The 23,144-nt window shown below is 41.3% G+C and overlaps 1 protein-coding gene across 3 annotated transcripts; it reads right to left on the bottom strand.

The window, feature by feature from the left end:
* Nucleotides 1-855: 855 nt before the first annotated feature.
* SAXO2 (stabilizer of axonemal microtubules 2) lies at nt 856-21,333 on the bottom strand. Of its 3 annotated transcripts, none has more exons than XM_070478279.1 (4): nt 21,192-21,328; nt 19,331-19,510; nt 13,034-13,236; nt 856-3,462 (listed from the first exon to the last, which is right to left on the bottom strand). In XM_070478279.1, the coding sequence occupies exons 1-4, from the start codon at nt 21,227-21,229 to the stop codon at nt 2,519-2,521; spliced, it is 1,365 nt and encodes a 454-aa protein (XP_070334380.1). In that variant the 5' UTR covers nt 21,230-21,328; the 3' UTR covers nt 856-2,518. The 3 variants fall into 3 exon arrangements, with proteins under 3 accessions (XP_070334380.1, XP_070334381.1, XP_020756628.2); XM_070478280.1 differs by lacking the exon at nt 21,192-21,328 and adding an exon at nt 19,985-20,771; XM_020900969.2 differs by lacking the exon at nt 19,331-19,510 and having other exon boundaries at nt 21,192-21,333.
* Nucleotides 21,334-23,144: the final 1,811 nt, after the last annotated feature.

Genomic DNA, 23,144 nt, shown 5'->3' on the forward strand with positions numbered 1-23,144 from the left:
ATTTCCCAGGCAAGAATACTGGAGAGGGTTGCCATTTCCTCCTCCAGGGGATCTTCCCGACCCAGGGATCGAACCTGCATCTCTTGCGTCTCCTGCATTGGCAGGATGATTCTTTACCAGCTGAACCACCAGGGAAGCCCCAGAGAGGGCCTTGGGTAGTTTGTACAAAAGTCTATAAATCAGATGTTTTAAGGGGCTGGGGAATGGGGATTCCCAGTCTCCGATTGCTGAACACCCCCCTCTGTTCTTCCTGCTGCCTAGTTTTTGGTTTTCTTCTTTAATCACTTTATTGTTTTAGAAGAGTTTTAGGTTCACAACAAAATTGAGTGGAAAAAACAGAGAGTTAACCTGTGCCTCCCGCCCCCACACTTGCACAGCCTCCCAACCTTTAATAGCCTGTGCCCAGAGGGTGTGGGTGTCTCAGTGGGTGGCTTAACCTTGACACAGCATAATCACCCAAAGTCCATGGTGCACATAGTGTTCACTCTTGGTGCTGTTGTCCCTCCAATTCTTATGAATGACAGAGCCTTTCTTTCTAATTCTGTGGTCTTATTTTCCACAACAAGGATATGCAGGGAGACAGGGTAGAGACGGGATGGGGTGGGGGTGTAACTTTCTACTGCTTTTTGTCTCCAAATGTCCCCCATTCTTCACCAGATTCATCCAAGTTTGGCTTAGTGGAAACTCATTCTAAATCTGGCAGATGGTTAAATATTACTAGTTTCCAGTGCTTTTAAAATGTTGTGTGACTGTGTGTGTGTGTGAATCATGCATACATTAACCTAGAAAATACTTTATTAACAAGGTCTCTTCCAGAGAAAATTGGTTGAAGAAATGATTTCATGAAATTTCATTAAGTGATATTTTATTAATATTACTAGATATATATAATTCAACATAATTTCCTCTAATAAATACAAAAGCAAATGAAAACAATTTACTGCCACATAATGAAAAAGACTTTAACCAAAAGTTGATGGACTTATTCTTAGTTATGGATATATGTTTTGAAACAATTCTAAAACTACAAGACTAAACTTTTGAGATAAAATAAATCATATCACCCCCAAAAACACCCAGTAAGAATTTATTTCATGGGACTCCCCTGCCAATCCAGTGGTTGGAACACCACGCTTCCCATGCAGGGGGCACGGGTTCAATCCCTGGTCTGGGAACTAAGATCTCAAGTGCGGCATGGCGTGGCTGGGGTTGGGGGGGAGAGTCTCATTCATTAGGGAATGTTCAGCATTTATATATACAGTCTGTTCTGTCTACTTCACTTGGTGCCACCATTCCTTCCCTCCCTCCCTTCTTGGCATTGCTCTTCACACTGTAACTGTGCTCCTACTGAGCCTGGTTCTTCTTCTGCACTGTGATTCTGGGAGCGGCAATTGGGTGCATAATTGCCAGCGGTTACCCTGAACATTTTCTTCAGAGCTGCTGGGCATACTCTAAACTTCTGCAAATGCTTTTTCTTTTTTGGAAATAGTGTCATTCAAACCACATTATTCCCCTACCAACACTCTCCATTCTCTGTAACAACTCCTAGGATGCTTGTGAAGTTTTAGGGGGGAAGACTCCTCTCAGAAGTCATACTCCTCATCAGCTCGAAGCAGGCTAGGTTATTCTACAATCCTTGCTACAGGCCAAAAGGGAGTATGGAGTAGGGAATTCTCCTAATATGAAAATGGAGGAACAGGTACAAAAAGAGATTAGGTGACTTATGAACAACCCCTGATTCTTGGTTAGCACTCTTACTTTGTGGATTTCAAGGCATCACAGGACCTGATGCTCAGAGCAAAGTTTCTGTGAGGTAGGCAGAGCAGACATTCTTTTACAGATGAAGACACTGAGACTCAAAGACAAGAGTCCCTTGCCTCGGGTAACACAGATAGAAATTAACATCATTGGAACTGTGAACTCAGGTGCTTCGATTTCCAACCCACGGAGCCTTAGATTTCAACGTTAGGGTGCCTCTTACTAACCTGAACCCTGTGAGGAGCAGTGCAGCCATCTTAACAGCCACCAATGAAAACCTGACTCAGGGGAACACCTCATAGATGCCTTGAAGTCTAAGGAGAAAAATACTGTGGTCTTGAAAGAAGAATCCGTGTGTCATTTTCCGTGGTGCTCTAGAAAAGTCCTAAGGCACTTGATGAATGATCACACCTATGTGAATAACCATATACTTGACTTAAGTATAAACACAAGTATAAATGATAATAGATTGAAACAAGTTACCAAACAGTATGTTGGGATTAAAAATAGTTCTGATGGGAATGTACATAATTTAAGTCTCAGAAATGCATACTAAAGAATAATCTTGGTTAAAATGTTAATTCGAAATGGATTTTAAAATCCTGATTTCTTCTGACAGATTTTCTAAATTTCTTGTTTAAAAATTTAAAAAATGATTAGTTTTCACTTAAAAATTTTTTTTTCTACTATAGAAAATTGATTTTGTCCTTGAGAAGCCAACATGCTGTAAGTCCGCTTCCTTTTAAACCTGATTTGAGAATTAGAAGGCCTTCACCGCGGGAGCGATCTTGCGGAAGAATTTATGACCTCGGGAATCTGTAGTTTCAAACAGGTAGCCAGGAGGGGAAGGGTAGCTAGCCGGGCAGGTCTCCAGTTTCTTGGGCATATACTCCAGAGAGTACATGGTGACGTCATCAAACGGAAGCGACCTCTTCAAGGGAGCGTCCGCAGGTTTGCAGCTCTCGGTGGGAATTAGTTCATGGGGCACGTAGTGAGACCTGAAAGTGCTCAGGCCATCGAATTTTCCGGATGGGCTGGGGATCTGCGGCTCCTGCTTAATGAGTCCCTGACGGCAGCTTTCCCATGCTGGGAAATCTTGCATCGTGGTGCTCTTTCCTTGGAAAGGAAAGTTATGATTTCTCCTACGAGAAGCGGGCCTGATGGGAAGCACACGCGTGGCCTGATGCGGGACATAGTCGAGGTGGCTGGTGCTCTGCAGCTGCATGGTGCCTGCGGGAGGGACGCACTCCGGCACTTTCTGAACTTGCGGTGCTGGGAGTGCCCACGCTTGAAAACTGTCCCGGAACTCAGTGCTTCCTTCGAATGGAGCGTCCTGGGCCACTCTGGTGTGTGCAGGTCGGCAGATCTTTGCCGTTTCACCGACGAGACCCTGAAAGTCGCATCGGTGAGTTGTGAGGTCCTCCAAGGGTTGGTCGGGTGGCTTGTAGCTGTCTTTTGGCCTTGCCAGCTTGAATTCTGGCCGATGAGGCACATAATCAAGGCGATGACTTGTGTTCCCGCTAAATGGGATGGTAGAGCGTTTGACCGCCGGGCTGGGTTTACAGCTTTGTCTAGGCTTTATCTCCCGAGGGACATAGTCATCCTGAAATGTTGTTGAATTTCCAAATCTCACAGTAGGGGGATAGTAAGTTTGTTGTGGCTTGTAGAGTTCACTTTTCTGAATGTCCCAAGCTCTATAATCATCTTGAAAATTTAAAAGAGAGAGCATTTTTAAATACTGAAGGACACCACCACCTTCTGAAAATCATGATTGACTTCTCTCGTTGCCGTCCTTGCATTTCCTTTAGGTATCTCAACACCAATTAAGTAGGAAGTTCCACTGATTTCCCCTCAGATTTATTCCTTTTTTCCTTCACTTCTACTTTCCTCTTCCTATCTCCCCACTTTAATACACACAACTTTCCACTTTCAGATTCTTGTGATTTAACATGGGAATGGAACATCTGAGCCTGACTGTTGATTGTTTTTGAAAACCAAAAAGGTTGTTTTGGGTGAAGGCAGAATTTAGGAGATTAGGGTTGTGTTCCCAGGAACTGGTTGGGATTTTTGTTATAACATGCTGAAGTGTGAAACATAAAAGCTAGGGATTAACATAAAACCAAGGGCCCTACTGTGTGGGCAAGAGTGATGTGGATATTACTCCTTACTTTGGGGGGACTCCTCAAAGTAGAGAAAACTTCAGCTCCACTGTACCCCTGGAAGCCAACAGGACTCCCTGAGCAAACATACAAGGTCCAAGGTAACTTGTACTATCCCAGGAGGAGCACTGGCTTCGATTTTTCCTCCTCGGGAAATGGGCTTCATTGGAGGTGAGGGGCCCAGACTGAATGAATGCTCTCTAAAGTGTGAGAGACTAAGTATGGAATTTAGAAATAAACATCAGGGCTGAACTTGGGATTTCATGTTAAATACCTTAATTATTCTTGCAGCTCACCCCGACCATGGATGGAAAACTGAAGTGCCTATATTTTAACTGAGGTTTATTTAGGCTTTCTGTTTCTAGATGAGAAAGGGAGAAAGCTGAGAAATGCTATGGAATTGACTTCACCCCAAAATACGTATCTCTAAATACCAAAAATTAATTTATAAGAGACAGAAGATATACATGATAAAGAATTAGAGTCTAGGCTAAAGGCCATGCAGTGTTTATTGGAAAGGCAAAAATTCAAATGTTCCTTCTGTGGATACTTCTTTTGAAGAGAAAAGCTTCTCAGTCACAGGCATTTCTGCCAAAATAACCACGTTTTTGACCAAATAATGATTACTCCCACCACCTTCAAGCTACTGATGTTTGAATAAGAGTGAATAACCTAAGAGCAGGCAATCTTTCGGATAGTAGAGACCTGGTAAGAAAACATGATCTGGGTCATGCACGTTCTTGGTCTTGTGAACTTACATTTGAAAACAAATTCAGATACATGTGGGAGAAGAATGTGAAAGGTGCCATGAAGCAGAATTGGAGAGCTATGGTGAGCTGAAGACTTTGGAATAGACTCATAAGGAAAGTGACATGATACATAGGCAGGGAAGGCTAGACCTTGGAGGGCGATCAGAGAAGATGTGTCCAGGGGAGTGAGGATGCTGTGAGAAAAGCTAGCTAGCTGATGGCGGTGGTGGGGTGGGCAAGGGGTAGTTCTCCCTCAAGCTTCTGCTGCACGTGATAGTTTTCCAATTCCACCTCACAGGAAGCTTTACCACAAACTCGCTTCTTCTTGAGTCACCATGAAGGACTCTGTTGTTTGCTACCTCAAGTATAAAATTGTAGCACTACTTTTCAGTAACTAAGGAAACCAGAGGATGTTAATGGAAGGTCTATGGTTCAATATGAACATACAGGGAGACCCTTTGTTGCCAAAATGTCTACAAAAGATGTTAATTTCTTGAGAGAAACTAAATAGAAAAGAATACTCTCCCTTACCAAAAAAGTTTGGTTTTCAAAAAGGAAGCAAAATTTTAGAGAGACGAGATTTGATAGCAATGTATTGATTCCAGAGATCTGCAGAAAATTGGTTTGCCTCTTTTAAATATCCCTATGCTCATATGCCTGGAAATTTATTATTTTCCTATAATATTTATTAATAACACTCTAGTAATACCTTCAAAATATCATGGCCTTTATTAATATCATTGGTTCTTAGTCTCTTATGACACTTACGGAAAAAAAATCAAACATAATGCCGTCTACATCTAACAATGCATCTGGTCATTTGGCAACTACAGTACTGCACTTGTTAGATAAGGGCCATTCAGTTTAGATGGGAAGTTTGCTTTCTTCTAAACAGCTTTAAGTCCATGAGGTACTTGCATGTGTTTGCTCATCATGAACATCCAGATGCAGAGCTCCAACTCCATCCTTACACAGTGAGCTGTTCTGGGTTCCTCTTTGAGGACAAAAGTCCTCAGCGGCATATGCAGTTTCTTTCTCTTGGTAGTTGGGGCTCTGTTCTCTGCGTTGTCTTATGGCACCAAGAATGTGGGACCAATTTTCATAAAGTTGGGGGACTCCATCCTTTCTTTCTCAATCTACACATCATCAAACTTGTCTCACAGTTTTAATCCTACCTGTAAGTTGATGACTCCCAAACTTGAATCTCTACTGCAGACTTCCCTTGAAATCCAAACCAACATATCTATCTTCCTCCTGGACAATCTCTATTCAAATGTCCAAGAGGTAAATTGAAACTTAGTTTGCCCCAACTGAGTTCACCATCTTGCTCAGACTCATTTTCCCTAAATAACACAACAATAAAACACTATTTTGAATTTGGCATCTCATGTAAAGATTTCACCCAGTTAATTTTTTCTGCCTCACTCCCTTCTCTGTTTCAAGTCATTTTCAAATCCTGTTTATTTTACTTTCTAAATTATAAGTTTTTCCATCTGAAGCAATCATGCAATGAATAGCAACCTGATGAAATCCTCAAAAATAAGAATAAGGAAATAGAAAAATAAATATTGTAAAATAAGGTTCTATAGGCTTTACAGCAAGATCCTTATTTCATTCTTGATATTTGTAGTTAGTATCTTCTCTTTTTATTTTTCTCCTTGGTCATTGTTGTTAGGGTTATTCAACTTTGCAATCTTTTAACAGAATCAGCATTCCATTTCATCAATTTTCTCTTTACAGACCCATTGACTGCTGCTCTTTGTGCTTCTCTCTGGAATCATTTTCCTTCAACCTGAAGAACTTCCTTTAATTACTTTTGTAGTATGTATCTGCTACTAACACTTTTTCTCCTTTTTTTTCCTTCCCTAAAAACCTCTTTATTTTACATTATTTTGAAGGATATTTTCACTACATATAAAATTCTAGGATTCACTGGGTTTGAAATTCTCAATTTTTTTTCCTTTTAACATTAAAGATGTCATTCATTGTCTTCAGGCTTCTATAGTTTCTGGTGAAGTTAAGTACATTTCTAACTTTTCTTTTGTAGATAATCGCGTAGTTTTGATCTTACTACTTCTAAGAAGTTATCTTTACTTGGTTTTCAGAAGTTTGATGATGGGACTTCCTTGGTGGCCCAGTGGTTAAGAATCTGCCTGCCAAGGCAGGGGAAACAGGTTCAATCCCTGGTCCGGGAAGATCCCACATGCTGTGGAGCAACTAAGCCTGTTCACCGTAGCTACTGAGCCTGAGTGCCCCAGAACCCGTGCTCCACAGCCAGAGAAGTCACCACACCCTGCGACTGCAGAGTGGCCCCCGCTTGCCTAACTTGAGAAAGCCCGTGCACAGCGAGCAAGACCCAGTGCAGTTAGAAGTAAATAAACAAATAAATAAAATTTAAAAACAAAAAACAAAAAAAAAACCACAGAAGTTTGATGACAGTTGCCAGACATGGCTTTGTGTTTATTTTGCAGTTTGATAAGCGCTTGAATCTGTGGCCTGAATTCCTTCACCAATTTTGGAAATTCTTTGACCATTATCTCTTCAAATACTTCCTGATTCTTCATAGGTCTTATAAGGTTTTATTTTATGCTGGACGTTATGCATAAGAAAATCATAGAAACTAAAATCAGTGTTACTTTCAACAGAAGACAGCTTGCTCTTCCCTCTGTTGGGCAGATAGGATGTGGGGCAGACCACCTTGATCCAGTCAGGAACTGAGCAAGACTGGCGTTCAGTGACATCTTTAATTAGACAAAGTCTTCCTCTAATTACAAATTTCTTCGGACAAGACCTGTGATGTGTTTGTAGCTTTGCATTCATTCTAGTGGGGCTTTGTCTTCCAAGCACCTGTTCCCAAGAGAGACTGTGGGACATTTCTGTGAGCTCTTTCTAGCCCAGTCTTCTAGCCCACCATGCCCCCTCGACACTTAGCAAACACCCCACAAGGGAAACCAGCCCTGCATCTGGGGTATTTATAGATTCTAACTGTCATACCTGCCTATGTGTGAGGTTCTCCACTGATTTCCCTTCCCCCTAGAAGAGTCCCCTGCTTATGCCACCCCAATCTTCAGCCTCGCCTGGACTTGACAGATGCTTCCAGAGGAGTGAACAGTTGGCCACCTCAGCTTATCTAGGAAGGGCTCCTCCATCTCTGTAAATTTAGTTCTTTGCTTCTATTTAAAAAAAGATTTTAAAAAATTTATGTATGTTTTTAGCTGTTTCAGTGGAGGTTATGGCTTTCTGCCATCTACTATATCCTACCTGGTAGCAGAACTCAAAAAATTTTAGTGGCTAGTAGAAAAATGTTAAGCTCCTCAGTCTAACAACCAAAACATCACAATCTTAACCTACATTTTTGGAATTAGACACTAATTACTCAGATCCTGAAATTCTCTGGTCCACACCATGTTCACTGAATACCCTTTTATTTTTCTGGCTTTATGACTTTTTGCTCATCTCACTCTAGCTTTTAGGACGTCCCTCCTCTTTCCATACATCAATACTTACTAGTCTCTGATGCATTCTCAGACTAGCCTGCAGTGATATCTTGTTCAGTCTAAATTTTTGAAGCACTAATTGTTTCATAATTTTCTAATGAATCATTCCCTCCTCCTTGTGATATCTCATTTATTTCTTGTGTGACTATTTAATTTTTCATGCTATATTGCTTTTTTTCCCCTCACCTGTAAAGTTTCTAAATGTCAGCAACCCTGCTCCATTCAGATCTCTATTCCTTGTAGTGCCTGGCACACAGAAGAGTAATCCCTAAAAAGTATTTATCAAATCAAATACTGACCTATTTTCTTTATGTACACTTTAGTCTGAATAAGTTTCTAAACCAAGGCTGCTGGGGGCAGATAAATTTCTGTCTAAGAGTCACCAGTTCCATAGAGCCACATCTCCAGAATCTAGATGACGCCCTTCTCACCATCTTGTAGTTTTTTTTGTTTTTAATCATATCCCATTTCCATCTTCCCTCTATGCTCTAACTGTTCAGTTATAGTGAGAGGCTCTTCCCATTGTGATTCCTCTTCAGCTACAGATCTGTCCTTATGGAAGGATCTACAGAGGCTGTAGTGTGGTCATCACACAGGATGGTAACATGTCCCCTTGGCCCATAGGTTTTCTTGTCTCATGCCCCCAACCTGGAAATACAAGGATAACCTTTCCTCATTAGGAAAGATCAGGAGAGGGGAGGCCAGAAGGAATCCAGGAATCCTCAACATTGGGTTGTGGGAGTAGAAGTACATGAATCTATAGGAAGCCCAGGTAATGAGAAGCCAGAACTAGTATTGGATGTGTGAGTGTGTGTGTGCATGTGTATATGTTACATGTAAATAGTCAAGGCATCAAGATTATCAGTATTATTGTATTTTAAGTGAACTTTACGGAGAAAAAAAGAAAATCTTACTATGGTTGTTTAAAAGACCCAGTACATCAGGAACAAGACAAGGGTGCCCACTCTCACCACTGCTATTCAACATAGTTTTGGAAGTTTTGGCCACAGCAATCAGAGCAGAAAAAGAAGTAAAAGGAATCCAGATAGGAAAAGAAGTGAAACTCTCACTGTTTGCAGATGACATGATCCTCTACATAGAAAACCCTAAAGACTCTACCAGAAAATTACTAGAGCTAGTCAACGAATATAGTAAAGTTGCAGGATATAAAATTAACACACAGAAATCCCTTGCATTCCTATACACTAACAATGAGAAAACAGAAATTAAGGAAACAATACCATTCACCATTGCAACAAAAAGAATAAAATACTTAGGAGTATATCTACCTAAAGAAACAAAAGCCCTATACATAGAAAACTATAAAACACTGATGAAAGAAATCAAAGAGGACACAAACAGATGGAGAAACATACCGTGTTCATGGATTAGAAGAATCAACATTGTCAAAATGGCTATACTACCCAAAGCAATCTATAGATTCAATGCAATCCCTATCAAGCTACCAACAGTATTTTTCACAGAACTAGAACAAATAATTTCACAATTTGTATGGAAATACAAAAAACCTCGAATAGCCAAAGCAGTCTTGAGAAAGAAGAACTGGAGGAATCAACCTGCCTGACTTCAGACTATATTACAAAGCCACAGTCATCAAGACAGTATGGTACTGGCACAAAGACAGAAACATAGATCAATGGAACAGAATAGAAAGCCCAGAGATAAATCCACAAACCTATGGACACCTTATCTTCAACAAAGGAGGCAAGAATATACAATGGAAAAAAGACAACCTCTTTAACAAGTGGTGCTGGGAAAACTAGTCAACCACTTGTAAAAGAATGAAACTAGAACACTTTCTAACACCATACACAAAAATAAACTCAAAATGGATTAAAGATCTAAATGTAAGACCAGAAACTATAGAACTCCTAGAGGAGAACATAGGCAAAACACTCTCCGACATAAATCACAGCAGGATCCTCTATGACCCACCTCCCAGAATATTGGAAATAAAAGCAAAAATAAACAAAAGCTTTAAAAACAAAAATAAACAAAAGCTTAAAAGCTTTTGCACAACAAAGGAAACTATAAGCAAGGTGAAAAGACAGCCCTCAGACTGGAGAAAATAATAGCAAATGAAGCAACAGACAAAGGATTAATCTCAAAAGTATACAAGCAACTCCTGCAGCTCAATTCCAGAAAAATAAATGACCCAATCAAAAAATGGGCCAAAGATCTAAACAGACATTTCTCCCAAGAAGACATACAGATGGCTAACAAACACATGAAAAGACGCTCAACATCACTCATTATCAGAGAAATGCAAATCAAAACCACAATGAGGTACCATTACACGCCAGTCAGGATGGCTGCTATCCAAAAGTCTACAAGCAATAAATGCCGGAGAGGGTGTGGAGAAAAGGGAACCCTCTTACACTGTTGGTGGGAATGCAAACTAGTACAGCCGCTATGGAGAACAGTGTGGCTATTTCTTAAAAAACTGGAAATAGAACTGCCATATGACCCAGCAATCCCACTTCTGGGCATACACACCAAGGAAACCAGATCTGAAAGAGACACATGCACCCCAATGTTCATCGCAGCACTGTTTATAATAGCCAGGACATGGAAGCAACCTAGATGCCCATCAGCAGACGAATGGATGAGGACGCTGTGGTACATATACACCATGGAATATTACTCAGCCATTAAAAAGAATTCATTTGAATCAGTTCTAATGAGATGGATGAAACTGGAGCCCATTATACAGAGTGAAGTAAGCCAGAAACATAAAGACCAATACAGTATACTAAGGCATATATATGGAATTTAGAAAGATGGTAATGATAACCCTATATGTAAAACAGAAAAAGAGACACAGGTGTAAAGAACAGACTTTTGGACTCTGTGGGAGAAGGCGAGGGTGGGATGTTTTGAGAGAACAGCATCGAAACATGTATATTATATAGGGTGAAACAGATCACCAGCCCAGGTTGGATGCATGAGACAAGTGCTTGGGCCTGGTGCACTGGGAAGACCCAGAGGGATCGGGTGGAGAGGGAGGTGGGAGGGGGTATCGGGATGGGGAATACATGTAAATCCATGGCTGATTCATGTCAATGTATGACAAAACCCACTACAATATTGTAAAGTAATTAGCCTCCAACTAATAAAAATGAATGGAAAATAAAATAAAAGACCCAGTACAAACATTTTACCAGTTTTATGTCAAATTATTATGTAATACATTATCTCCTATGCATAGCAATTAATATATATCTTAGCAATTACTATATGCTATATTATAAAAATATCTTTGTTCACTGTATGTGAAAATCTCTGTGAAAGTTGTTCAGTCATGACTGACTCTTTGTGACCCCATACAGTCCATGGAATTCTCTAGGCCAGAATACTGGAGTGAATAGCCTTTCCTTTCTCCAGGGGATCTTTCCAACCCAGGTCTCCCACATTGAAGGTGGATTCTTTACCAGCTGAATGACAAGAGAAGCCCAAGAATACTGGAATGGGTAGCCTATCCCTTCTCCAGCAGATCTTCCTGACCTAGGAATTGAACCGGGGTCTCCTGCATTGCAGGCGGATTCTTTACCACTGAGCTATCAGGGAAGCCCTGATATGCTCACTGTATGTGTTATCTTAAAAATTTGTTCCTTGTATGGTCTTATATGCTCATAACTTAAAAAACAAAACAAAACAAAGAACATTGTTCCTGATCTCCCTACTGAGCTGACTTATAGATCATACTATACTAATTCCATATACTGTGTTGTTTAGTCATTCAGTCTTAAAAAGAGTGACTCTCTTGTGACCCCATGGACTGTAACCCACCAGGCTCCTCTGTCCATGGGATTTCCCAGGCAAGAACACTGGAGTGGGTTGCCATTTCCTTTTCCAGGGAACATACACTTTACTTGCCCATTGAACTGCTAAGAGTGATGTTTAAAGAATAAGTGTGTATTCATTTATTATTTGTTGAAAATATAAATCATTATTGTTATTGTGGATGGCATCACTTTTATAAAAAGGTTTCATATTAGGACATAGCCATTCAGTTATATCATATATGAGTAAAAAGACTGTAAGCCTAAATATGCAATTACATTATTAACAAAAAATATAGAAATAGTATGAACTAACCAGATAGCCTATTGCTGGAAAATAAAGAACTGCCCAAAGCAACAGTGTTGTAAGACCAGATTGATTTTTGGAAAGAAACTGGTCACACATCGTCCAGCCCCTTTTTCCCTGCAGTTGGTTGCCAGCAGGCAGAAGGTATTCCATGCTGGAAGGCCAAGAGGAGCAGGTGGCCTGTGTGAAGATCCAACATTGTCTCACTGGGTGAACACGCCTGTTTTATCCTGAAGTTCAGTATCAGGGACCATCTGTTAACAGAGGTAAGTGTCATCCTCTATCCCAGCCTTTATCAACATAAAAGGCAATATTTTGGTTCTCTCCCTGCCAACTCTTTTGGTTGGTTCAGAACCTGAATGGTGAAGAGGGTTGCTATTTATTTGACTTTCTCAAAGCCTTCAGAATGCTCAGTAGTTTCATACTGGGAAGAAAGGAGAAGTGCCAACTCAAAATGGCATAATGTGACAAATAGGACATAATGCTTGTTCAGTAGTATCCTTTGTTTTCATGGTTTGAGATAGAGAAAACTTAGTGGCTGAATTTAGACAGGAACCCAGGTCTCTTAACTCTCAACCAAGCAAATGGTCTTTTTTCCTCACTATGCAATATTATTTTGACAAAAGAGAAAGAAGTTTTCTCCTAAGCCTTGGAGACTTAAGTTTGGCAGTCTGCCAGAACTGCGATTACATGTTGGATGTCAAAGCTAAAGGTTAAATTTTTGTTTTTTGGTGCTTTAATTTTGGAGATGGCAAGTTACCTTTATAGGTTGGGACAGTGTCCAGCTTTCCTTTTTTAACTTGTTGTCTCTCCAGAGGCCGAACTATCACCACAGGATGTACTTTGTAAGAATTAAAATCCCGTTTGTAGGTGGTGCCAAGATCAATCACCCCCTGTTTTGGTTTATATTCTTCTGGTGCATGGCGAGGCTGTTTGTCTATTTTGTAAGGACGATAATCCGACCTGAAATATATAAGTTTGAAACATAGCCTCACAGGTTCTTTTGTTTTTAACTCTTTCAATTCAGTATTAAAGTTTTCAAGTCTTCCACTAGAAAAGTCTAAAAGATATTAAAATGGTGATGGCTGGTAAACTACTTGAAAGAGATTACTGAATTCCTTTATGTCCTACCCAGTGACTAAATATCTTAAGAAAAATAAATATTTTTTAAAAATCCGTTTTTCCAAACCTCTTTCCAATGAATCATTGGTTAATTGGATCTTACAGAAATAAAATCTTCCAAGAATTGAATTTTTGGTCTAACCTGGAAGGAAATCACAGGTTAAAGGTTTAAATGAATCTGAAAAAAATTTTAACTATATCCCCTGGGTCCACTTTGTCAAAACCCTTATTCATCCTATTAAAGACTCTAATGAACTGTTTGGGTGTGCTGTCTTTTTGTTGAGTCATGCTGTCTTCCTGCTCATCTTTAAATAATCAGTTAAAGGAGTCACGTACATCTGACTCTGGCCTTTAGACAACAATCATATTCATAGCATGGATGTAAGTCTTACTCATCTTCTGATCCTCTGGCAGCTCTTGCCAGGGATGAGGGTCATAAGAGTATCCCGGCCACCCTGGGCATTTGATAAACATTACGTTATTGCAGACACTGAGGCTGTCTGTTGAATTGGAGAAGACCACAGACTTGGACTGATCAGACCACCTGGGCCCAAATCCTGGCTCTGTCATTCGCTACATGTATTATATTGGATAACTTCACCTGTCCCAGTTTCCTTATATATAAAATAGAACTGTAATGTCATCTACCTCATACAGGGTTGTTTTAAGGACTGACACATATATGCAGGTACAGCATACACATGACTATTTTGTACACATAAAGAATGATTATTTTGATTACTACTACTGAAAGTCTTCCAAATTGCTTTCTGTTCTTTGGCATTGACTTTCTATTGATATTTCTATTGGCATTTCTTTTCTATTGGCTGTGGTCACTTATTTTATGATTTATTCAAATCGTTTTTTTTTACTAATCAGTATTTTCTGTATGTGGTCATAACCTCCCGAAAACAAAACTCACTGAATCCCTTCTCTGTTCACAATATAACTTCTTAGACTTGTTAACTCACCCCTGTCAACCTACTTCAACCTGGTTTTTCAGCACAGCCCTCTCTGGTAATTTCAAGGTCCACAGTGACTTCTATATGGTGAAATGCATCAGACAGTCTTAGTCATCATCTTACCGGACCTCTCCAGTAGTAACTTTCATTATTGACCACTCTTTCTATTTCTGGAAATCTCTTTCCCCCGTCTTCCTCATTATTTCTTCTCAGTCTCCTATGTCGCTTCACCCTCCTAGACTCAGTCATGAAGTGCTAGAGTTCCTCAGCACTTGGGTCTGCACACTCTCCTCTGCTCATCCCATGTTCCCTCCTGAGCACAGCTCCTCCACCTCCATAGCTGCCATCACTAACTAGATGGAAATGCCTCTCAAACTTACATCTCTGCTTAGACCACTTCTCTTAGATCCAGACCAGTTTTCACAAGGCCTCTCAGATAGTCAACGGCACCTCAAAACATACTATACCCCTAATCAAAATATTTCTCCCCAACAATTCTGGCCCCTTTTGCTTGTTCCTTTCTTGGTGAATGGCACCTCCACTTCTTCAGCTGAGCAATCAGGAACCTAGACCGACGCTTCATGCCTCAAGGGACTGAACCCGTTGTCTTGTATGTCTCCTGCAATGGCAGGCAGGTTCCTTTATCACTGGCGCCACCTAGGAAGCCCCTTTATGCCTCACTTCCCTGTTAAATTTAGTTTATCACCACGTCCTATCAGCTTTGCCTCCTAAATCTCTCTTAAATCTAACTGCTCTTCTGTGTCTCATCCACCACCCTGGTATTCTAAGTTTTTGTAATAGCTCATCCACATCAGTTCAGTAGCTTCCTAAACTCACTCACTAGTTTTCTCTCCAATCTTTCCATACCCCCTGCCACACACACACACACACACACACACACACACACACACACCCCAAAAAGAAACCCCCAGTGGCTTCTTACTGCTCTAAGGCTACAGAAGAAACTGGGCATGGCCTCTCCCACTTTAACGAGGTGGCTTTAACTCACCTTGTGCTTCCTCTGCCCCTGCTGGCCTTCTCCTTCCTGCTTCATGCTGCTCTCTGCCTGGAAAGCACGTTCTTATTCTTAATCCAGTTAAGTGCTTTACAACCTTCAGATTTTAAGTCATTCTTCTTATTTCTCTGATAAAGTCAAGCCTCTTATTCTGGCTCTCCAGTTACCTGGTGCCTACCCTTCCTAGATTTGATCACTGTTGCAATTTTATACTCATTCTGAATGATTTTTTTGATTGCCACCTCCACTAGACTGCAGTGTCTGTAAGCATAGAGATCAGGACTATTTCTGCTCATCACTGTATCCCAGGCACCAAGCATAGCGCTTGACACTTAACAAAGGCTTGAGAAATACTTTAGAAGATGAACAACAGTAGACATCACATACCTCTGCTGCTCAAGATATCTGAGTTGTTCTTTGCTCTTCCCAAATACCAGCTAGAGAGGAACAGGCTAAAATGCAATAAGGAAGTGGCAGAATCAGGGAGAGGACAGAGAAAGCTTAGAAGTCTTAATTTCTCTAGTTAGACTGGTTACATGTTAGAAAGTGTACCTCCAAACCCAAAACAACTTTCTATGGAGACACAGTGAAGGGTAAATGCACTCTTACTCATCTGATATATCCTAAAACTTTGGACATGTCTGGACTCAGACTTTCAGGACAGCCTTCCTGCCAACTCTGGCAGTCATTGATTCTGCTACAACTGTAATCCTCTAAAGGACCAAAAGTCCTGTACAAGTCCAGACATCTGCTCTTTATAGTCTCTTCCTACAGTACAGAAAAGTATAGAACAGAATGACACATTATTTTTCAATTGTACAGATGAATCAGCTGCTATCTGTTGCCTAGTCAACATTGTCAACATGAGGGAGTCAAGCAAGAGTTCCAAATCCCTTGAATGTGGTCCTTGGAAATACTTCTGTTGTTAGTTGCTAAGTTGTGCCCAACTTTTATGCGACCCATGGATTGTGGCCCGTCAGGCTCCTCTGTCCGTGGGATTTCCCAGGCAAGAATACTGGAGGGGGTTGCCATTTCCTTCTCCAGGGGATCTTCCTGACCCAGGGATCGAACCTGAGTCTTCTGCAAGCAGATTCTTTACCATCTGAGCCACGATACTGCTAACTCCCTAGTCAAAATACAAAGAAAAGATCTAGTGTTTTACTCAGTGGAAAGATGATTTAAGAAATGGAAGGTTTCGTTTTGTTGGCATATTTGAAACTTTATTTAGTTTTATTTTATTTTTACTATTAAGGCTACTTGAACAAGGCAATGGAGAAAACCCAGAATTGAAAAGCAATTGACTTTTTAAAAGAAACATGTGGCAGGTTAAACTTTCTTCATTTTTTAGAGTTGGTTAAATGCAAAATCTTTATTCAACAAATATGAATATTGTGAACTTTATTTCAAATCTCCATTATGAATCACTAAGGCATCAAGGAAGAAAGGAGTACAGGTGGAGATAAAAAGAGCAACCTTTCCCCTTGGCTCTATCTCAACCAGCTGTTTAGTTCCTTCATCTCATTTACTATGATCTGGGATTATCTTGTTTGTCTGATTTTTGTTTGGGGACCGTTCATAGTTAAAAGACTATAAACAGTGGTGGGGGAGCCCTTCTTTCCATTCCACATCAGACCCAGTGGACAGTCCAGGACCTGCCCACTGCATTGAGTCTGTAGTAACAGAATCACCACTGATGCTGGTTAAAAATGCATATTCCTGGAATCCATTCCATTAGCTTCTGACTGTTTTAGGTGGTGGTCTGGAACCTATAACTGTAGCCTTTCTTGATAATTCCAAATCACACAAAAGTCTGAGGACTATGGAAGATCTTCACATTTCTGGAAGAGCCACACACCTACAGAAGGAACCACAAGAGTGGCCTGAAATGTTAAAGTATAAGTATTGGGCTAAAAGTTTGAAGGTCTCCACCTTTGCTATGTAAGTAAAATGATCTTCCTTTGACATGAAAATGGATAATACTAAAAGTTAACATTGTCCTAGAGCATTTTAAAAACCCTAAATTATAGAAATCTGATGTACGAGTTCCTTGAAAGCAAGAACCTGTTTATTGATATTTTTTAATGCCTTAGATTGTGCCTTGAATATAGTGTGCACATCAACAGAATAAAAAAAAGAACTGAATTGACAAAGATACAAAGAGATCAAAAGTGCTGAGCCAAGTGAAAGACTGAGGCTTAAAAGAACTTTTCTGTCTTTCACATACTGAATAAATATTGAGCACCTACTATGAGCTAGTAGGCATGTAATAGGTTTCTGGAAATGGAATGCTGAGATAAGAAGACACACAGTTCCTGCTTTCACTGAGACTAATGATAAATAATAGGCAGATATTTGAGAACTTATATAGGGGACTTTTACCTCACCAAAAACTGGGTGTCAGAGAAGGCTTTTCCGAGTAATAATTGAGTTGAGATCCATAGGTTGAGCCAATGTAAACTAGGGTAAGATACAGGAAGAATTTCAGGCAGGTAAAATAGTATCTTGGAAGGTTATGTGACAAGGGAAACTTAGAACATTCAAGAAATGAAAAATGTCCCATGGGATGTAACCAGCAGTGCAAAGGGCATTACAGTGAAAATAAATCAGAGAAGAAAGTGGGGACCAAGCAATGAAGGGATTTGGTTGTATATTAAATATGATGGGAAAATACAAGACCAGTTTTAGCAGGGAGGTGATAGAATTGGATCTGCATTTTAAAAAGGTCATCTTGCTCAACATCACTAATTATTGGAGAAACTCAAAACTACAATGAGGTACAACTTCACATTAGCTAGTATGGTCATCATTAAAAAGTCTGTAAATAACAAATGCTGGAGAGGATGTGGAGAAAAGGGAACTCTCCTCTACTGTTAGTAGGAATTTAAGTTGGTATAGCCACTATGGAAATTAGTATGGAGGGTCCTCAAAAAACTAAAAATAGAACTACCATATTATTCAGCAGTCCCACTCCCAGGCATATATCCAACAAAACTACAATTCAAAAAGATATATGCACCATCCCTATCTTCACAGCAGCACTATTCACAACAGCCAAGACATGGAAACAAATGTCCAGTGACAGATGAATGGATAAAGAAGATGTGGTACATATATATACAATGGAATGCTACTCAGCCATAAAAAGGAATGAAATAATGTCATTTACAGCAACATGAGTGCAACTAAAGATTATCATAAGTAAGTGAAGTTAGAAAGAAAAAGACAAGTGCCATATAACTTGTATGTGGAATCTAAAATATGGCAAAAATGAACCTATCTATAAAACAAAAACAGACTCACGGACATAGAGTACAGACTGGTGGTTGCCAAGGGCGTGGGGGAGGGAAAAACTGGGAGTTTCAGATTAGCAGATTGTAATCTATGATATTAATCTATTGGATGGATAAACAACAAGGTCCTACTGAATAGCACAGGGACTATATTCAAAATCCTATGATGAACATTAAAAAAGCAACGTCTGTAAGTGTGTAAGCAAGTCACTTTCCTGTACGGCAGAGATGGGGACAACACTGTCAATCAGCTATACTTCAGTGAAAAATAAAATTAAAAAAAGAAAGAGTCCTCTTGGTCACCTAAAGTTAGAAAACAGATCAGAGATGCAAAAGCTGGAGTAGATGCAAACATAACCCTTAGGAAGTTATTGCATTCTGGTTACAGTGGAAAGCAGACAAACACATAGATTTTAGGAGGTTAAAAAAGAAATCAACAGAACTTTTTATATTTCCCTTTTACATTCTCAGTTTTGTCATTCTAGCTTAGTTCTCATCTTTCTGTCTTTCTCAAGTTGTGACTCAACCAGTTTCTTGCATTTTAGATTGGTTCAACTTAAGTCAACTAAATAGTTTAAAGAGTTAAACTAAATAGTTTAAAGAAAACTTTATTAAAACCAGGAGAGTGGTGAAAAAATAAGTAAAGCAAATTGTTTCTTGATATTTACTTAAATGTTGTTATTCCTTCCATTTTGCCACCATATCCTCGAAATTCTTCCTTGGGCTTCAGACTCTGAGGTGGAAGAACACTGCCGTATGTAGGATATTTTTCCAAATATTCAGTTGTGGCACAAGACCCACCAGAATTTTCATAAATCCTTGTGGTTCCATGTGGGCAATGATGTCGCCTATGCAAACATAAAAAACTCACTACAGTTTAACTCACATGAGCAATTGTATGTGCATACTGCAGAGGAAAATATGATAGCAGTTTTGACTGATAAAGTGAAAGAAATAAACATTTGGAAATTTTTAGTTACATAGTAGGGGGAAAAAAAGATTAAAATAGCGAGATGAAAAAGTAACAGACAGGGGTCAAAATTTCCCAAAGGGGCCCAACAATCTTGATCCTGATAGACAGAGGCAGTGAACTGAAACATCAATGAGTTTGTTCTCTTAGAAGAGCAGGGATCTTTGCCCCACTCTATCACAGTTGTGGGTGGTGGCCAAATGTCAAGAGTTGGCTAGGTGAACCCTCCAACTGTGGCTCCTGGCTTTGCCAAGATTCTTGTACCTCCAACATACACTTGAAAGTAGGGGTGCACTACTGCTGACAGGATTCTTAGAACTTCAGCGAGAGACATGTCAGTGGGAAGCATTACCAATGTTTAAAGTCCAGAGAAGATTCCTTGTTTTGGCTATGCCTCAGTTCCCCGGATCATTTAACTGCCTGAAGAAAAGGGAGCCTCCAACATCATGAAGACTGAAAATTCCTGACAGGTGGATGGGAAAGGAACTTGGGTTGGATAGAAATGAAAGATTAGAAATAACAATTTTTGTGCACATCAGGTTTTCAAATATGAATCAAATCCTCAAATGTCGATTTACCTTCTAATCCATATTGGATTATTAATTATAAACATTTACCATGAAACTAAGGGGAAAACTGCTTTCATCAACATTCTAAATGTCTTTCCTTTGGAGGAGATTACAATACCACAGGGCTGACATATTCATAATATTCATTGAGCAAACAGTGATCTAATCCCTAGGTCAACAGGGAAGTTGAGGAAGGAGAAGACTATTTCTTAGGTGACGGGAGGTTGTCATGCAGGACTCACTGACCAATTCTAGGTGTCAGGAAATCAGATTCCAAAGGAGCACAGGCTGGATGGGCTTGGGAAAGAAAATATCGGTCAGGCAGGGGTGGGGGAAAAAGAAAGCAAGGGATAAAAGAAAGCGTAACATGGATCGAAAACTCATCGACTTGCACACCGTTCTATTCTTGTTTCCTTTTATTAATTTTTAAAATAGTGTGGGGCATACACTCTCCCAGTCGAATCAGATCCCCACTTACCAGCCTGACCTCCGGCCGCTGCTGCACAGGCATATAAATCCCACCGCTGGATGGCATTGGGAGTTTGCGCCCTGGATAGGAGCCCACAAATGCGTGCGTGCGTGCAAAGTCGTTTCAATCGTGTTTGCGACCCTATGGACTGTAGCTCGCCAGGCTCCTGTCCATGGGATTCTCCAGGCAAGAATACTGGAGTGGGTTGCTGTGCCCTCCTCCAGGGGATCTTCACAAACTAGGGATGGAACCTCGTCTCCTGGGTCTCCTGCACTGGCAGGCGGGTTCTTTATCACCAGCGCCACCTGGAAAGTACCAGGTGCCCACAAAGCAGAACTGCTTTACCCGAGATAGCTGGCCGGGTGCGCGGCCAGCATTCGGGGACCCGGGGATAAGTGGGGACGTGGCTGCGCCCGTGTCCCCGCACCTCCGCGGGGCGGCCACTCTGAGAGCTTCGTCCCCGCCCCCTCGGCCTTAGCTCACTTCCAAGCCCGGCCGTCGCCACGCCGGCCGTTCCTTACCCGCAAGTACAAATCTGACACAGACACCAAGTCCTCATGCTCCCGGCTCCTCGGCTCCTCCAAACTCGCAACTTCCGCCGTTCCAACGCGCCCTCCGTAGTCAAGGCAACCGCGGGAGCCCAGGAGACGGACGCGGCGCCGGCTTCCGGCGGCGACAGAGACGCGCGCGGGTCAAAGGTCGTGCGTCGCTAGCCCCGCCCCCGGCGCGCGGGCATTTGGGAGACACCTGGTTGTGTGCGCCTGCGACGTGCGTGGTGTGGTCTGCGCCGGAGTCCGAGCGGGACTGATTGGGCGGTGGGAGCCGGTGAGTGCGGGCCAGCAGAGCGCTGGGCGTCCTCCTCTGGCAGCTCCAGGCGGTGGGGGGACCCGGGGCGCCGCGGCGGCGGGGCGGGGCCGGGGGCGAACCCGGGATGGGAGCGGCTGCCGCCCGAGGTTAAGTGTCCTCTGGCGCTCGACTGCTTTTCATTGTGGACCCGGAGTCCTCAAAGAAGAAGGGAGTGATGAAGAAGAGAAGGTGGAGATCATCAGGGTTTATTTTTTCTTTTCCCCAATGTGGGAAGGAATGAAAGACGTTCATTGCACCTGCTCAGCAATTAAGCACGTGACCCAAAACTTTATTCGGGCTCCGTAGCAGACATCAAGCTGAATGTTTCCCCTCCAGTGAAAGCAAGGAGAATGATAGGAGGAGGGACTTGGAAAAAGATCTAGGAGCGGAAGGAGAGATGCCAGCATCTTCTCTCCTGCTTACGACCGTTGCGATACGTCATCACTGACCTGGAGAAATTCACCCCTGTACAGAGTACAGGGCAGAGTTCCTAGTGTCACTGGGCACCCAGCCATAAGGAACTCTGTGATTCATCGCAGATCCGGAAGGATGAGTAAAATCCACAGTCGTAGTACATACAGTAGTTGCTGAAGTGCTCAATTGGACTTAGGTCTGGGTGGGTATCTTTTAAGCGGTTCGTTGGGTTTTTACTTGAAGGAACTTGAGAAATCTTGTCAGTTCCCAATATTAAAAACCCTTTTTTATTGTCCAGATCTTTAGTCATTTGTAATACGTCTTTAATTTTTAGTCACAGGAAATAAGAGACCATGGTGCTCAATAGTTTGGATAAGATGATTCAACTCCAGAAAAACACTGCTAACATTCGGAATATCTGTGTTTTGGCTCACGTAGACCATGGTAAGAGCCCTTTCTAAATAGCTTGTTTTCAGTTCAGTAATTAAAGTAATTAAGCTTGTTTTCAGTAATGACACACGTGTCATTGGAGTGATGCTAAGTTGGAAGTCTTTTTTGTTTTAAGTTTGATGTGGTAGAGCACAGCCAACTGGGGATTGGTGTTCTAGATAGTATACTGGGTTTTTAAATGAGAAGTTGAGTTTTTGTTAAGCTGTCAAGTATTTTTGAAATGGCTTTCTAATATAACACATCTGTAGTCTTAACATAATTCTCAGAACCTGTGTTCTAAGTTCAGGGTTCTTTGCCCACTATGTCAGACGGTAGAAATTTATGAACAGGGCACCCCCTCAACTGTAGAGGTGATTTGGGGGTTGAGGCAACACAGAGTGAGACAGGCAAAAAGTAGATGATAAGGGTTGAGAGAGCTGGAGAGTCAGGAAGCTAGGAATGGGTTAAGAAAAAGAAAAGGCTTTATAGCATAATTAGTATTAGAGATGAACCCTGAAGGGTGATTCAAGATGGCAGATGGGGACACTCATTTCAAGTGGGAATAGTGTCAGAAGGGGAGAAAGAAATGTATGTGACCAGAGGCTGGGACACAAGAGGGCAAGGTGGGCTGATCCATGGTGCTTAGCTCCCCACAGACGTTGCTTTCATGCCACAGCATCGCCTCCTGCTAAGCCTGCTCTTGGTTTCAAACTGCTTTTTGTTCACTCAGTCACAGCAAAGATAGGAGGTGAGAGTGTGAAACAAAACCTATATACCATCCTGAA

Source organism: Odocoileus virginianus, chromosome 16 (genome assembly GCF_023699985.2).
Source record: "Odocoileus virginianus isolate 20LAN1187 ecotype Illinois chromosome 16, Ovbor_1.2, whole genome shotgun sequence".
Lineage (NCBI taxonomy): Eukaryota > Metazoa > Chordata > Mammalia > Artiodactyla > Cervidae > Odocoileus > Odocoileus virginianus.

Excerpts from the sequence above, each read along its gene's own strand:
- SAXO2 (XM_070478279.1), bottom strand. The coding sequence starts at position 21,229 with ATGAGGACTTGGTGTCTGTGTCAGATTTGTACTTGCGG. Across the intron at positions 13,237-19,330 it reads GAAGGAATAACAACATTTAA|GTCGGATTATCGTCCTTACA; the intron begins GTAAATATCAAG and ends TATATATTTCAG. Across the intron at positions 3,463-13,033 it reads CACTGTCCCAACCTATAAAG|ATGATTATAGAGCTTGGGAC; the intron begins GTAACTTGCCAT and ends TAAATTTTCAAG.